Source organism: Chanos chanos, chromosome 13 (genome assembly GCF_902362185.1).
Source record: "Chanos chanos chromosome 13, fChaCha1.1, whole genome shotgun sequence".
Lineage (NCBI taxonomy): Eukaryota > Metazoa > Chordata > Actinopteri > Gonorynchiformes > Chanidae > Chanos > Chanos chanos.
This window is the reverse complement of record NC_044507.1, coordinates 8945857-8963885: the sequence shown is the minus strand read 5'-3', so window position 1 is coordinate 8963885 and position 18029 is coordinate 8945857. Positions and strand designations below refer to the sequence as shown.

Here is an 18029-nt window from a genome sequence, read left to right as displayed (position 1 = left end):
TCAGTTTAATATAGAGACTGTACAAGATTGGACTGTGGTTGATGCGGTTGGCCTAAGTTTAATGAGGTTGTCTGTCACCAACTGAGGGCAAAGAGCTACTTGTCCTGGAGCTCCCTCTTGTGGAATGTTATGGCAACACCGCTCTGTCTGATGGCTGGTTAAAGGTCATCTGTCAACTGATTTGTATTAAGAGTAAAAGCAACACAATTTTTTATTCATGCACAGTTTGCAGCAAAATGAGTACTGATGTTATAACATTCACTGTGACACCAACAAGTTACCTTCAATGACCCAGTAAAGAGAATATGGAAACATTTCAGAGTATAATGGCTTCAACACTGATCTTGTGGCAGCTGTCCTGTGTGTTTGCCAGTGTTAAGAGATGAATTGCAGCACATTGTTTCTAAGGCTTATCATTACTCTATAATAGCACTGCACCATCACACTTTTTTTATTGTCTAGATTTAAAAATACATGCCAGAAATGCTTATCTACCAAAACAGAATGCTTTGCATTCAGACCAAACCCTCTGGGACAACCTTTATTTTTATTATTATCATTATTATCATTATTATTATTATTATTATTATTATTATTATTATTGTGCTTGTAATGTTTTGGCATTCCAGTTGGTAGAATTTTACACTCAATGGTATAATAGGAAAATATGTTCAGTGTCTGTTGACAATTAAATTTACTATGGAAAATGCCTTTTAAATATAGCCAAAAACTACTTGTTAAAGGTACAAACTCTTTTTTAACTCTATTTCAGTACACATTTACTCTGACTACAGAAGAAATCATTGAGCACGCGAAAAGAGAACACGTACTTAAGTTTGTTGTGGAAACATTTATTTCACAAAAAAAGATAAATAAATAGCATACCGTAAATAGCATACCATGCTACCGATAAAGAACTTTGTCCTTCAAGGGTGCAGTCATTTGTTCAAGTGAAATTCTGCTTTCCTTTATTTAGCCTTTAACGTCTCTCTCTACAGTCTGCTCTCAGATAACACAGGACGATAACCTGACATCATCAAGCAGTTTTAATCCCTCTTTTACATATCTCTACCACCATCCACAACTCCTAACAATAAAACAAAAAGCATTTGCACAGACAATCCTAACAAGAACACCAGTGACTGATGCATGACCTTGATCAAACGCTGATGACGTTACTGGTCTTCATATAAGTTAAATAACCATGTGCCTGCTGACAGTTTGTGGGAAAAAAAAATCACACCTAAACTTTTAGATCATCCATCACTAATGCAATATAGAAAGGCAGGAAGAATGCAGTTGTCGCTTATGAGTTTGATGGTCACTGGCCATTAGTAAAGCTTTTCTGCCAAATGTGAGTACAAAAGTCACTTCTGAGATAAATGATTGCTTTTAGTGTTGCCGTACATCAGTGTATCAAACTCAGTAGCTGATGCAAGTGTTTATCCCACATCTGATACCGTCAGTAGATGCTCTCTGGTAAGGCAGCACATACTGGACCAGAGTTATTACCAACCTTCACACGAATGAACATTATTTGTACATGCTACAGAAACAACATGATTCCATAACTGGTCAATCAATACTACCTTGACCAATTTCTGACCATGGTTTTACACAAACTAAAAAAAAAACAATAACAACAACAAAAATTCACACCTTTAGTACATCGGGCTTTAGTACATCAGACCCCTTAATATGATCAAAAAACCCCAAAAAACAAAGTCACAATACTTCCCCCTAGTGGTCCACCGGCACTGGTGCAATTTTAATAGCGCACAGCACTACTGTAAACCAACTATCTTGTAAGTCCCACAGCACTGCTAAAGCCATGCTAAAACCTGAGAAAACATTAAAAGCAACATTTTAAAAAAAAAAAAAAGACTATTTCATTACATTACAATGTAGCAGCTATGGGAGTGAAACTGCCATCGTCACAGCCGTGGAAGGCTTTGGATCTCTCTGGATTCTTCTGTACAACGGGCATCGTCGTGCTCCTGTACTGTTCTATGGCCATTTGAGTCACTAAGGCACTAATGCACTCATCCCAGAAGAATAAATCTGTTAAATCTGTGATACAAAGGCCCCTCCACAATCTTTATTCCATGCCACACAGTTGAAATGTGAACTATATAGATATGTGTGTGTGTGTGTGTGTGTGTGTTTATGTATGTATATATATAGATATGTACAGTACCAATCAAAAGTTTGGACACACTGTCTCATTCACTTCAATGGGAAAGTGTGTCCAGACTTTTGTATATGTATATATGTATACATCCATCATTCAAACTTCACTTTCCAAATAAAATTATCATTCATTGACGCATTAACCTTATTTTAAAACCCGACACTGGCATCCATATACTCCTATGAATAGATACATCTCATTTTCAACATTCAGCTATCCTTGTCCTCTTTCAGACAGAAATCACTTGGTAGCATTCTTGTCAAGTTGGAAGAGCTCCAGTAAGTCAAGCATGGCTTGCTTAATATTGCTTCCAAAACGATGGGAATCCTGTTCGGAGAGGAAAGAGCAAGAGTAAGACAGAAAACTGGATCTGTAGTCTCTGTTCATAGGGCTAGAAAACGCATACAGTGGCTCCTCAATGCTGAGCACTCTGGGAATGACTGGGGAAGAGTCATGCTCTTACGTTCATCTATCAGATGACCGGCTGTGGGTAATTTAATCATTTCTGAATCATTAAGTGTCCTTGTCTAACTGGCTCTTCATGTTTGGTGCCAAGGGTAGAATTTGTACTGTGATCTAGTGCTGCAAAGGTCAGGTACGACTGATTCTAATTTACAAGAATTCATTCAAATCACAGCGTATTTAATACCATATTATGCATAAGATAATTCCCTCCATCATGACAGGACTAAGTTTGTGGAGATGTAATGGCTTTTCCACTTTCATAAAAAAAACAGGTTAATCATACCTGTACACTCTAATGCTCCTCTACTATAACATAAAGGTATGATTAAGAGAGTCCAGACAATAAGGCATCTCTCCTATATGTAAGTTGCATTAATCAAGTAGTAATTCCTCAATATTCTCTCATACACACTGGGTCTTGTGAGGTAAATGACGCAACAGTAAATTTGTATTACACTGTATATCATATTTTGACAGTCATATTTTGATTTGACTGTTGTGGCCTGTAAAGCCCCTTGAGACTGTAAACAGTGATATTGGGCTCTAAATAAACTTGAACTTGAACTTATATATTGTGGTGAACTCACGGTTTCTGGACTGGAGTGTTTGCTGGATATGAGGAAGTTGATATGGTCTTCTCCAATAATAATGTATGACACACCATAACCATCATCAGCCACCTGAAACAAAACAAAAGCAACAAATCATCACATATGAAATTACATCTCACATATTCTCCTCACTTGAAAAGCATAATTAAATCAATGGTATTTTCAGAAACAAACAAACAAAAAAACATATCAGCATCTCTCCCACACACGAGGATAAATTATACATCTATTGAATGTGTACCTTAGTGACACAGATCAAAAAATCTTAATAAAAATTGAGATGTAAAATAAGTTTCTCCTTTTCATCCTGTTATTCCCACATTGCTGCTAAATGCCAATTTGTGTTAACCAAAATTCTAGTTTGGATTAAAAAGACAATCTGAGAGGACTCACCGGGCCAAAGCCACCGCCACCGCTCACGTATTCCGGATGGTTCTTCAGGTCAAAGAGCTCTACTTGCTGAAGGGGAGTCTGACTGGTGGACAGTCTCCACGGTTCTGACAGGACCTACCAAAAGAACCAAACATAACCATTTTTCGCATTCCTAACTCCCAGATTACAGATTACAGCTACACAGAGACGTCCAGTCTCCACAGTTCTGACGGGACCTCCTGAAACAACCAAACATTACCGCTTTTCACATTCCTAACTCACGGATTATAGCTACACAGACCTCTTTAAGGAAGGGGGAGTCGACACCCAGATACTTGGACACCAGGTAAAGACAGAAGAGGTGACGGTCGATGCCTTTCCCTGTCATTGCCAGACGGTACAAGTCCTGATGCTTCTCTGCTGCCACTCTCAGCAGCCTCAGTTTCTCTTCTCTCTGTCCCAGGAACAGAGCGAGGCAGAGGTTCATTCATTACAAGGCTTGGCAAGAGGCACAGTATTGACAATACATGTACTATCACAAAGAGCAGGATTAACAAAGAAAGACGGATGATATTTGTCTCTGTGTGTGGGTAAGTAATCTTAAAGGGACTATTTCAATCATCTTGTGACATTCTGCTGTGTAAAGCAAGGTGAAGTGCCGTTTAAATGGTGTCTAGATTTAAATTATGATCTTGATCCAAATAAAAGTATGTTGAGAAACTGGAATTACCGTGTCGTTGTTCACCATAGCCTTCACAAAGGCACAGGTCTGTATGGTGCAGGAGCGTACTGTCTCAGTGCGACCCTCTCTAAACAGCCTGGTCATGGAAGCCTCATAGGTCAGACAGAACTTTCCTTTGTCCTGAAAGAGAACGCATGTGTAGGTTATGTCTATGTTTGTCCTGAAAGAGAACGCATGTGTAGGTTATGTCTATGTTTGTCCTGAAAGAGAACGCATGTGTAGGTTATGTCTATGTTTGTCCTGAAAGAGAACGCATGTGTAGGTTATGTCTATGTTTGTCCTGAAAGAGAACGCATGTATAGGTTATGTCTATGTTTGTCCTGAAAGAGAACGCATGTGTAGGTTATGTCTATGTTTGTCCTGAAAGAGAACGCATGTATAGGTTATGTCTATGTTTGTCCTGAAAGATAACGCATGTATAGGTTATGTCTATGTTTGTCCTGAAAGAGAACTCATGTGTAGGTTATGTCTATGTTTGTCCTGAAAGATAACGCATGTGTAGGTTATGTCTATGTTTGTCCTGAAAGAGAACGCATGTGTAGGTTATGTCTATGTTTGTCCTGAAAGAGAACGCATGTGTAGGTTATGTTTATGTTTGTCCTGAAAGAGAACGCATGTTTGGTGTATGTGCGTGTCCAGTAAGAGAAAGCATGTGTGGTTTATATCTATGCCACCCAACGAGAACTAACACACATCCAGCGACATGGTTATTGTCTAATACATTTTACCTCTTTACTCATGAGTAACATGGTATACTCTGAAACACTAGAATTAGTCTAATAAACATTTCACAAGGTGCAAAATATACTTTTAACATGTTAACACGTAATGTTTTTGTCCACGACAGTGTCTGGAGCTCCGTTAGGAGCATTAACGAGCTTCTGTAACATTTTCTTTCACAGTAAAGTCCTGTGAATATGTAAAAGTCCTTTCACTACTTCACTAAGTCTGTTTGTATGAGAGCAAAGTTTGACACAGGAAATAAACCTGATCTTAATGCACAAGGTGATATTCATCTGCCTCAAATTGGCCATTATCATTTATAATGAGCTTCCATCTGTCACACTTGTCTCCTTACCCTGAAGTGAGCCAGCTGCAAGGCGATCTGAATGAAGGCATCCGGGCTGATCTTGCATTTCTTGATCAGGCCCTTGCCGAAGCTAACAAAGGGGAAAGTGTGACAGTCCACGTCATCTGCCAGGTCTCTGGCCACATTTAAGGAACTGTCGATCACAGCCTGGCACTGTGGAATTGATCAGTCATAAACAACCATTTTAATTAATCACGAATTACAGAACTGCAGATTTGAGGAAAAAACAAATATTTATTACTGAGGTTTTGTTCCAGATTTTGTGACTTTGGCAACCATGACTAGACTTCTTAAGACATGATGTTAAAAAGTGTCCTTCAATAAAACTCAGTGCAAAAAATAGGAATCACTTTATAATCTTGTTCATTCAAAACCCTCAAGGGTTGAAATTTCAGGCAAGGTTTAATCCTAGTCCTGAATTAAAGTGCATTTGAAAGATACCATTCATATTCCAAGCGCCATCTAGAAGAGTCATATGATTAGCAGTGGCGTACCGGCTCTGAGATGTCCCACTGCAGTCTTTGGGGTCCTGGCAGGTTTGGGTGAGGGCTTCCTTTACAGTGTCCCTCTTCAGTGTAGCCCAGTTTGACCGGGTCCATGGAGAGCACATGCTAAAAGAAATAACCTCATTAGTTACATACAGCGCCATAAAAATACACTGACCTGAAAATTACAATCTTCCACTCTTTACTATGCAGAGGATCTAAGACAGCTTTACTGTTTATAAACTGGCTTACGTGTGGCTGAAAGACTCACGCACCAAATGAGGTCATAAACTTTAGTACTTTAGTAGATCTACGATACTGGGTCATACTACTACAACAACAACAACAACAACAACAACAACAGAGAAAAAGTCAAAACAAATGTGTTGTTGATCCGTAAACATGCTGACTGACTCTTTTGGCTGCATACCTCCCACAGGTGTCCTACAATGGGAGCATCTGCCCAAGCATGCTCTGCGTTTAACCCCATGGTCCCATTTTTAAAGACAATCAGATTGAATGACTTATCAAACCACCTGCATGAAGGAGAAATACAACAAAGAGTTAAGGGAGTATCTACGTATTACACACTGAGTGATGTCAATAAGTCATAAATACAATGTTATCAGTAGGTGTGGCAGTGGCTTTACAGCAGGTGCGTTCAATACTATCTAGACCTGTTTGATGTGACAAAATATTATCTGCTAAATTAGGAAAAATAAAGTAGGGAATGCGTGGCATGACCAGTAACCAATATCATTTGAATTAATGAGAGTAAAGGTTTAACGTTACTCAACAGGAACAACTTTAATCAAACAACAGTAAAATGGACTCGTGAAATAAAGAGGAAAACTGTTTCGAAAAGAAAGAGTGCGGGGATACGGGAGTGATGGCTTGCTGATGTTGAAAAAGTGGACCGGTAATTAGCAGGACGGTCTGACCTGTCGTGGCACTTCCCATGAAGCAGAGACTTGGCGTAGTTGTCCAGCGACTGGACAGGGTTGTTGGGGTCATACCGCTGCTCAGTATCATCCAGCGTCACAAAGAAAGCTGCTTTCTCCACAGCGTCTAAAGACTGCTTGTTCCTGCCTCTGCTGAAGAATTCTGTGCGTGCTTTGGCCCAGGGCACTCTTGGTGGAAAAACAAGGGAAGAGACGACCGTTTACATATTTTTAGCGTCAACATTCGTATGCTGTTCCGTTTATACACTGCCATCAAAGCCTCGACAAAACCACAGGGAAGAAAAAAAATGTCTTATGAGTGATAGGAATAAAAAACTAGCATGGGATCTTTCATTATTTACACGACTTATTTCTGCAGCTATTTCACGGTACCAGGGTTTTTACTGTTCACATACTTATCGACGTTGTTCCAGACAGTTTCTCATTTTTCCGGCAGAGTGCCCATGGTTAACAACACACTATATGCAAGCTCCACAAAGAGATGTTTCTCCAAAGTCTCCCTACCTATCTCCAGCTGTAAGAGCGGCCAAGTACTCCTCTCCAGGCTGGGGCTCTGACTTATCGGCCAGGATCCTCTCCATCTGCTGCTCTATCTCTCTGGGTAGCAGCAGTCGCCCGTCATAAAACATCCACACCTTAAAGATGCGGCCCTTGTGGTACACGGCGATGTGCTTGCTCTCGTTCACGTGCTGGATGACGTCTGGCGTTTGTGCGGGGAAATCGTGGGAACAAAGGGAAAAGTCGGGAAGCAAATAGAGAGCAGAGCACTTTTAACTCTGATCATATTCGTTACTTCATATTTCCCTATTCTGATCAAAGAAAAGAGGGAAAACTGTCAATGGCTAGGACAGATCGTGAATCTACACAGGGCTGATTTTATGTCTGTGTGCGTAAAACGAAAGACTGTAGGTGTTTGATGATTGTGGAGGAGGCGAAAGGGGAGGTGCAGGGAGGCAGAAGAGATGGGAGCAGACCAAACGTCCGTTCTCCTGAGCACCACTCAGTGTTCACGTTCAGGATCTGTTTGGTTTTGCTGTTCTTTCTTTCTTTCAAGAGAGAGAACGTGAAAAGTCTGGTGATGCTCAGTGAACTGACAGCGTTTGGACCGGGAATGGTGAGAATGAACGAAGGCCGATTATGTTCGAGGACACTTCTCCTTAGAGCTTAAGTCGACAACGTGCTTTAGCCTTTGAATGTTAAGGTTAAGCCTGGTAACATCTGTGTTTCTCCAATTTTTATTACACACGAACATAAAAAAAAAAAACATTTCAGCTAATGACAGTACTACATAACAACGCAGCAATGTTGACTGCGTGTGTGTTTCGGACTTTGGACATTAAAAAAAGTGCACATGCTCATTATTGCTCATTAAGTACTCCACTCCAAATATGGGTTTTCATACGAATATCCGTATGGGTCCTAAATTAGGGTTATCAACTACAAAGAGCAGGGTTTGAAATAGGCAGAAGGCATGGCCCCTCCTCAGTGTTATCATTCCCAGAAGAATGAGTGACACAGACAAAGGTCTCTTAAAATGGACTACGGACTCTTTCTTTGGAACTATCTGAGGTTTTATGCTCATGCTATCTGGAGACCTCCTGTCACCCAAACCATCAATCATTAATCACTACTTAAAATTCCCATTATATAAGGTGCCAAACCACAGCAAAATTCTCCCCCTGCAAAACTAGCCATGTTGGTTTTATTCTTCGGTTATAGCTATGGGGTGACCTTATACCAGTGTGTATTATTAGTCTGACCAATACCAGTCATTGAAAATCACTGATGTGAAACCAGTCATTACACCACGTCCACACACAGCACACACTCAGAAAGCCTGCTCACCGCAACTGTGTTCACTGCAGTCTTCAAATGTGCATGCACCCCGTTAAGCAATGTTTTTGGTAACAGTGCTCATTAATCGTCATTTAGGTGCAAAAGCATAAAAGAGGAGACGGCACCGGGACACTACCTGTGTCTACACCTGGGACGCGACTGGTGTTGAACATACGCTCATATTGGGACGAACACATGGGGATAGTGTTTAGAACCATGAGCTGAAAAGCAAGAGGGAGAGTCAAAACCTACAGATGACACAGAAGGGACCCAAGCTCCGCTGAACTACAAAGAAACCTGGGAGAGAGGAGGAAGGCGAGGATGAGGAGAAAGAGGGGACGGTCATAAGAACAGTAAGCGCGCAGACGGACAACGCTGGAACGTGTATGGAAAGGGACAGGTGAAGCTCTCAGAACCATGCACCCTCTACCCTTATATAACCAGCATTCACTGTGTGCCACACACACACACCATCAGGAAAACAGACTGATTTTTACAAGAGAAACTGGCAAATGACAATGCTGCGACATAGATATATCACTAATGAGCCATTCATGAGCGGTTTGGTCATGTCCAATCAACTGCTAAATAAAATAACCATGAGTAAGATGAAAAAAAACCAATCAATTTACAAGTGCGTGATGTTTTTTACGTGAAAGAACAATACCGAGAAATCATCCAGAATGTTATTGAGAATCGAGAATTTTTCTGCCGATGCTGGTGATATAAGGCTGAAGCTGCATGTCTTTAACGTGTGGCAGGGTTGAGGCATGATGGCATGCCTGTACCTACTGCCCTCCTCTTACCTGTCTCCAGGCCAGGGAGACGGGACGTGTTAAACATCCGCTCCCACTGAGCCGAGCACAACGGCACTGTGTTCTCCAGCAAGTATATCTGTGTGCCGAGGGCAAGACAAACGCAGCATCCAAGAACAAAGAACAAAAAACAGAACAATGTTTATGTGGGAAGGAGCTTCGTAAACCATGCATAAAGGCGAGGGTTAAAAAACAGAGGGAGAGAGACAGAGAGAGAGAGAGAGACAGAGAGACAGAGAGGGAGAGAGAGGGAAAGAGGGGAAGGAGTAGCCACCAGTGACTGTAATAGCCACCAATCATCAAAAAAAAATTCAAATGCTCACAAATATTAGAGAGAAAAAGAACATAAACATACTGTATTTCTGTTAGTGAATGACAAATCTAAAAGGTTTTTTTTTAATAGTCTATCAACAACTGAGACAAGCACATGACAACACAAGTCACTACATTCAAAACATTCAAATGCTCACAAATATTAGAGAGAAAAAGAACATAAACATACTGTATTTCTGTTAGTGAATGACAAATCTAAAAGGTCTTTTTTTAACAGTATATCAACCACTGAGACAAGCACATGACAGCACAAGTCTCTACATTCAAAACATGATCCATTTTTGGCAAACACATTGGCTTCAGACTCTGCCTCTCTTCCACTCTGTGCTCCAGTGAAATGCAGGGGAAGTTAATGTTTAGTCGTCTTCAGAGCTCAAGCAAGCAGACGTGAACACAAGTAGACACTGTATTTGCACTGTCACTGGGCCATATATATAAAATGTTGTCCTGAACAATGTAAGGTCAAACACTAATGGATAACTGTAGCTGTGAGGAACATAAGGTAACATGACCTCAATGCTCTCAGTGCTAAGAGATTACACCATCCCATTTAACACGCAACAGTCAGAGTGCAAAGCTCTACGCTCCTTCATTGGAACTACAGAGAAGAAACGTCCACAGAAGAAACTTCCAGAGAGGAAACAGTAGGACTTACTGGTTTGATCTGGGCTCTGTCCAGTTTCCGTCTGTACAGCATAATGGCATGGATGGCGTTGCCAGCCCTAGCTGCTTGTATATTGGTGGGGAAGACATAGAGGAAGTCCTGATGGACAGGAAGGGGAAGAGAGGAGACAGAAAGAAAGATATCTCTGGTTTAGCATCTTTGAATTGTGAACATCAAGCACTCATCCACCAAAACAGTGGCCTACCAGGATAAGATTAGCAAAGTAATTACTATGTCATTAATAACACAAAAAGTGAATAAAAGTGTCAAACAAACCCTAGATTTCCAGACGTGTTATAAGACTTTGGCCATACGTCACATGGCCATACGTAGTCTACACTGTTGTCATGTAGTAAGACGGGGGTTTACAACCTTTTTCAACATGCACCCCCTTCCCCCCTTGTCTACGTTTGAACCTGCACCCCACAGGTTGAAAACCCCTGTATTGAGCTATCAGAGTTTATGGCAAACTACTGGTGGCCTGCCAAAAAGATTCCCGGCATGACATTGATAATACATAAATAACAGCTTTACTATGACAGTTCACGGGTTACAGAATTTTCATTCAATTCTTACATCCTTACATTCAATCCCCCCAAGAAAAAGGACAGTTGCTTGAACATGTCTTTTTGTTTCCCTTGTACAGTAGTTCAGTGGTCATGAAACTTACCATAGCGTAGTAGTTACTGTTAACCATGATGGGCCCACGACCCCTGAGGTAAATATATTCCTCCCACCAGTCACTGACCTAAGCAGCCCAAATGTAGAGCAAAGGTAAGAACACTCATGTAAACGGATCATGGAAAAAAAAAAAAAAAAAAACCTCGCCTAGTAAACACAGTGTCAGCTTACATAGTTCGAGGCCCACCAAGACTTGAGTTTGAGGTACCACTGGAGCTTGGGCCCAAGGTTCTTCTCAAAGTCTTTTGCTAATCCTTCCATCCTGTTATACTTTTCATCATCCATCAGTGGACGAACAGACTCAAGATACTGCAGACAAAGAATGGAGAAAAAAAAAAAAGTAAATTTAGTCTGCTGCAATGAAAACTTTACAGTTTTACAACAACACTCTCACCAAAGTTGTCATTTTCAACCCTTCAGTAAAAAGTGTGATTTATTCCTTTATCTATAAAAAGCACTTGTTTTGCATGTGATGACGTAACAGTATACTTAAGGCACACTTTATTTAAAGCCAGGCTGGTGTTACGGATGATTCATTTGTGGTTTGATCACAGTGATGGCGAGGTTTCGAAAATCAGCCACTTGGATTTGGCATACTCTCAGAGAACTTTGCTTGCATTTGTCCTGTACGGACATGTTTGTTAGTCATATATGTCCAAGATCTAAACTCACTCTTCTCATTGTGTCCTTCACAGGAGGTACAGGTAATCGTGGCAGGGTATTCTGAAAACTGTAGAGCATTGGCTTTCGGCCAGAGAGCAACTTCACCAGCACCTGATGAGGAGAGAGGGGTTGGAGGTCAACAGAGCAAACAAAAGGAGTAAGCACATGTTTCACCCAGTAACCCTGCCTGGCCTGACAGCACGGTCAAATGCAGGGAAGCAGGTGACCATGATACAAACCACATGGACTTGGACATATTCCCAGATGACATAACACAGATGTAACTGTCTCTCAGCACAAAAGAAGACCAACGGTCAATTAAATCCCATTGCTGTGTGATATAACCTTCAGTTGTGTTTATTTACTAATGCTGAACTTATTTCTATTGATAACTATGTCAGAATATGCATCTGTTTGTTGTGGCCCTGAGTATCCTCTGGCACTGGATGGCAACAGTAGTGATGTAATGAGATGGTTGCAAGCTCACCAGCCAAAGCTTGGTTCTCAGGGACATGGTACCATGGCGATTGTACATCCAGCCGTGCCAGGACAGGAGGCTCTTCAGAATGCTCCTCATGAAAAAGATGATGGTGACCCAAAGGCCTGTGCTCACAAGCACTCCACCAACAATTCGCTGGGTGTCCTCTCCTATGTATTTACTGCAGGTAGAGAGGAAATCAGTCAATCAAAGCAAACCGACTACCGCAACATGCTGTAACTTACCGATAAAGGGATGATGAACTTCTGAGGGTCAGTTAATGTTTATTTGGGAACAGAGTACAGTTTGTACATCAACCAATGGTATCAATGAGGTGACTCAGCCAAACCTGACGTGAATATTTTGTGTAATCTATTAATAAATACCTTCGGCGGGAAATTCCGCTACATACTACCGACGTGAATTTCCTCTTAGGTCTATTCAAACAAAATACCTTTTGAAGTTTGTTTGTTTGTACGTGGCTACGTGTGATAAAATTAGGACAAGCTGTCCTACAGCTTATCAGAAAGTTCCCTTCCTAAGCAACAAAGAGGCAGGCATAAGCTATCATGGTAATATTTATGCCAGTATTTCAGTAATTAAGATCAGTTCTCATGAACAACAGTTCATATTTACAACATCAGATTATGCTGTTTTCGCTTTTTTTTTTTTTCTGTTGATCCCTATGTTGTTAATGACTCAACTGAATGTTTTATTTTCCTTCGAGGCAGTGTTTTCTTGCTCACACAAGACTTTTTTTCCCTTGATTTGGACAAGCACACAAAAAACACTCTAACATCCCACGTTTTACATTTAACAGATCCAAAATGACTACAAATTTTGATGCCAGAAGCTCTTTACCTGACAGGTAGGTAGGCACTCAGTTCGGTGAAGAGCCCTAGAGTAGGGTCCAATTTGGCATATTTGGTGGTGGACATATATCCCACAACTACAACCAGGAGGCCAGAAGGGCTGCCTGGGTACACTCCGGTCATAATCCCATTCTGTCCAAACACAGAGGAGAGAGAGTGTCTTACACAACCTGTCTGTCATCTAAACCAGCTTTAAGAACAGTTTCCACATTCATGCATCCTGCCCTATAATGTGTAATAAACATGTAAGTATTATTTACAACATAACACTGACTGCGGTGATAGCCGCTGTATTAACTGTTCTGAGGATATGAATCCTGTTTCAAGAACTGTGTACAAGCAATCAAGAAAAATGAACTGAATCAGTGGTGTTTATGCAGGGTTAAACTAAGAGGGGTAACCTAAGGGAACAGAATTGAAAAGCACCGTTCTAGCTCAGTCACAATGTGAAAATCTGGTCTTATCAACTACTCATAAATCTCAGTGAACACTGAGAGTAAGAGACATGACGGTACCTTAAACCTGATGAACCTCTTTTTCCAAGAGTGGAGGCCAGAGAGGTAGATCTGACGTAGGGCTTCGTGACACAGCTGCAGGTCAATTCCATCTGGAGTGACTGTGAACTGGAATGCCACCGCCTGGTGCGCTTCTGCCATGCTGGCTGTGTACAAGTACTGTTTAAGAGCAAATGCATTAGCACAACCCTCATAGATAAGCATTCCCGCACAAAGAAACGTCTAACCAACACTGAGTGTCTGCAACATCTACAACTACACACATTTCACACACTGCTTGTTCCATTCATATGACAGGGATACCTGTGCATATATCAAAACAATGTAAAAAAAAGTGAATGCTAAACTTTTGATAAAGGCACCTGTATGGCTAATCTTGTTACATTCTGTATTATAGTGCAGTAATAAAGTTACTATATCAAAGTAATGTTTATTCTGTAAAATAATATTTTCAGATGTAATGTGCTTAATTGAAACCTCAAGAATTCAAAAGAAAAGATGGATGTGAAAGCTACAGTAACTCAATACTCAAACTGAGGTGTAAGGACATAGGACTGAACTTGTGTGCCCTTTGGAAGGTGGCCTAGCTTTTATTTGTAATCTTTATTATAATTAACAAGACCTCTTGTGATAAACATTATCTCTCCGTAAATACAGACACGTGTAGATGCATTTGTTATGGCATCCTGACACAAGAAATTACATAACAGTTTGATCTGAAGGGCAGTCTTATTTGCTTTTATGGTTCCAATGGCAAGAGTTTCTCTTTGGCACAGCTAAAATAGCTTTTCTTGACATTTGAGTTCAGATTTACAGACCTCTTACTTCAATGTGTTGGTGACTGCCTTGATCATTACTGATATGTATTGATAACTGAAATACATTGGATACATTTTGACACAAAAGACTGCTAGCAACTTAAAAGACATATAATTTGTTTTGTCATTAAAGGAGTCACAAGAAAGCAGGTTCCTCCTTTTGCACATGTAAACATCCTATTTTGAATCCTGCAATCTGTTGTCAAGAGAAGGTTGTCCTGTTTCAATATGGTGATATGCCAGACACATGATAATTGTGAATTCTCATATTACCAGAGAGACAGCACGCCAGGAGTTGCACAGCCATACATTTAGTTCAGGTCAAAAGAATAGGTGATTTTTAAATAACACACGCACTGGAGGTATCTCAAGAGAAATAGAAGATACCATGGCACAACTCCCAACTGATTAAACAACTCCAACTCTACTCTGTAGCTGACCTACAATAAAGTGCACAAAGGTCTTTAAAAATGCACCGGTGTTTGTTGTTTAAATTGTATATGACTTTGTTTTGAAGGGCAGCTGAAGGTCTGTTAAAACTTCGTTTTTCTGTGTTTGCTTTAAAGGTAAACTTTCTCAGGTGAAAACAAAGGATATTCCTATGCCATTTTTTTAAACCAAATTTTAAGTTGAAGTATTGTAAGAGCTCAACTGTTACTGGAATTGTCCTACCGTTTGAGAACCTAGTTTAGTGCTGTGTCCATGGAAACCATAACAGGTTGCATGTCTGTTACATATGCATAAAATGAACAGCACCTTTTATGATGGTGAGTATCAGATAACCTTCTGCTTAAAACAATGAGTGCTTACTCAGAATACAACTCTCTTCAGTGGAAACATTGTTGTGAAAATGCACCTCTGTACAAACTTTTTAACGGCATTAATACTGAGTCAAATGACACAAACTGACTTCCACACAAGTACGCAAAAGTTGTCTGAAGGGCACATTCAAGACATTGAGGTAACGTTCATGTTTCCGTCATGGCGTATTTCACTACTCTACTCCCATCCCCCAGCAGCGCTCCCGTGATCACATGACTAGCAACTGGAAACTGGGGGAAAGGTCACACTATCGAAGCATGGGACTCTTCTGAAGAGGAGGATGGTAGAACCTCAGTACAAAACTGAGCAACATCTTATCATTTTCAAACGCACTGTGTAATTAATTTTAACAAAATATTTAAATAATCGGACATATAAGAGATATAATAATTTTGTCAGATTTTAAGGAAAATATACAAATATTTTCAAGTTGAAAGGACAAACCGCGCTAGTCTAAACTGAGCTGTGGCACAAGACCAAAGGAGACAGGATCCAAATAAAGAACGTGCGACTAATACAACTGAATTTAAAGGTTTCGCTTCCGTCGTGCGATGATGAACACAACGCCATGCGCGCCAGATTTATAAACATCTCTATTTGAGCTACTCGCGCAAAGAGTCATAACTGATGGGATTGTTCAAATAAGAAAAAAAAACATAAACCTTGTGTAAGAATCCAACCCAGTTGGAGTTGGCGTCAGCGCTTTATTAATTTAACAAAGCATAACCTAATCGCATACACGCATAAAGCTATATGATAACAGTTACTTTCAAAGTGTTGAGTAGGTTTCATTCTACATCACTTTCAGTTTGTTTTGTAAACGGAGAGGCGTGAGCGCTGAAATTGCACGGGAAATACACGCCCATAAACAATAACTGTTTTTTGTATTGGGTTATTATGACCTCTCTTTCGACTGTTGCCCTTATTCGCATTCGGGCACCTGCTGACCCCCTTGTGCAACACTCAAGTCTGAAGGCTTGGAACCCGGATCTCCAAACATTTAAGTGTAGACCTAAAAGCCTTACGGACTTGGTCTGCTCTGGTATAATCAGAACACGAATTTATGCACCAGGGTTATAAAGGAAAAGTCCATATTTCAAAATCGCAAATTTGCACATTTAATTACAGCAATGGTTCTTATTCTCATGTTTTACGAGTTAAGTACATTAACAAAGTATCAGTGCATTAGACAAAGCAATAACATAATCCCATAATAGGCTACACCTGTACACACCAGAAAAAAATGCGTAGTATAGGGATGCCGGTGGATTTCTATACTTGCCGGTGAAGACCCTGCGGTCTGTTTAGGAGCCGGACAACTATTTATTTGACCGCTAAAAAAGAGCAAGTTTACTTTAATATAATATGAAACCCAATTAAATTGAAATGCTTACCTCTTATGTTACAACTCGTTCGTATTACTGAGGATGGACCTCTTTGTATGTTGACCGACGCGGAAATGAACTGTGGTGGCGACAAACTGCTCCCCTTGCAGTATGAATGAAAGTGAATAAGGACAGGCCAAGGGACCGCCCAAAGTCGATGACGTTACGTGTTTTTGCGATAATTTATGCAAAATGCACTCTCTTGCCCTGAAAAGCACTCAGAGGTTAGACACTGGGTTGGCTGTATGTATATGACTGTGCGATGCGAATGATACATGTGTGCACATATCTAAGTAAAAAATACCAGAGTTCTCTGAAGCAAGTAACTCACGCGCCTAAGTAATGTTGTCACAACGGTATCATGTTTTCACTAGGCTACTAACAACTCCCTCACCTGTCAAATGAGGTGGGCTACACATGGGCTACACAAGTCCCAGGATGAGGAATTCCAGATTTACTGCCCGCCATACAGTAAGCAAGTGATCAGACAACGCTGGTTTTGAGCTGCTTTGTTCGTATGGGATAATACTGATCATTCTGTGATTATGAGGTCAAAAGGCACTACAGGTTGCTATATCTGTAAAACTGGAATATTCCCTAAAATTACCATGTGATAACAGGTTCTTCGCACACTGCTGAGGTCTTGATAAACAAATTTGCATCTCTGTTTATCATTTCTTCGGTCATCCTTATAGTATCGAGATCTCAGTGAACACTGGCATGAGCGTTTTATATTCCCCCTCTCTGATTTGTCTGTTATTTGAGGAGTTTTGACTTGAAATGTTTCAAATGAATGTAAACGTGAGAATTCAGCAAGAAAAAGAAACTCCGCCACATTCACAACTGACATGCCGGCAAGGATACTGACAAAATATTGCTGGTTCCTGCAGTAAGTAAGTTTGTAAATATTTCGAACATCATTTACAACGTCAGATAAACAAATAAACTATAAAGAGTAGATAGTTTGTTGGTCAATTCCTCAATGCTTAATTTATATACCTGTTTAAACTTCATTTAGCCTAACAGTTAGAACGTAACAAAAAATGGTTATTCATTGCTGACTATAGCCCGTTTTATATCTGTCTTGGGGGCACGCTCCGCTCTTCGCCACATAACTGAAACCAATGACGTTTGGCGATACAAAAGAGCCTTTATGATTTGCTTGAATACTTTAGCCTTACAAGGCATAGTCCAATGAGAGCTAGGAATATTGCGAAGTGGTGTACACT

General features: G+C 40.4%; 1 protein-coding gene across 1 annotated transcript; it reads right to left on the bottom strand.

Moving 5' to 3' along the window:
• Nucleotides 1-835: 835 nt before the first annotated feature.
• cpt1ab (carnitine palmitoyltransferase 1Ab (liver)) lies at nt 836-16905 on the bottom strand. The gene is made up of 19 exons (XM_030790568.1): nt 16810-16905; nt 13776-13934; nt 13250-13392; nt 12398-12569; nt 11920-12021; nt 11419-11556; nt 11237-11314; nt 10558-10665; nt 8891-8975; nt 7423-7618; nt 6898-7086; nt 6387-6492; nt 5966-6082; nt 5460-5624; nt 4370-4501; nt 3941-4093; nt 3661-3774; nt 3244-3336; nt 836-2518 (listed from the first exon to the last, which is right to left on the bottom strand). The coding sequence occupies exons 2-19, from the start codon at nt 13914-13916 to the stop codon at nt 2432-2434; spliced, it is 2319 nt and encodes a 772-aa protein (XP_030646428.1). The 5' UTR covers nt 13917-13934; nt 16810-16905; the 3' UTR covers nt 836-2431.
• Nucleotides 16906-18029: the final 1124 nt, after the last annotated feature.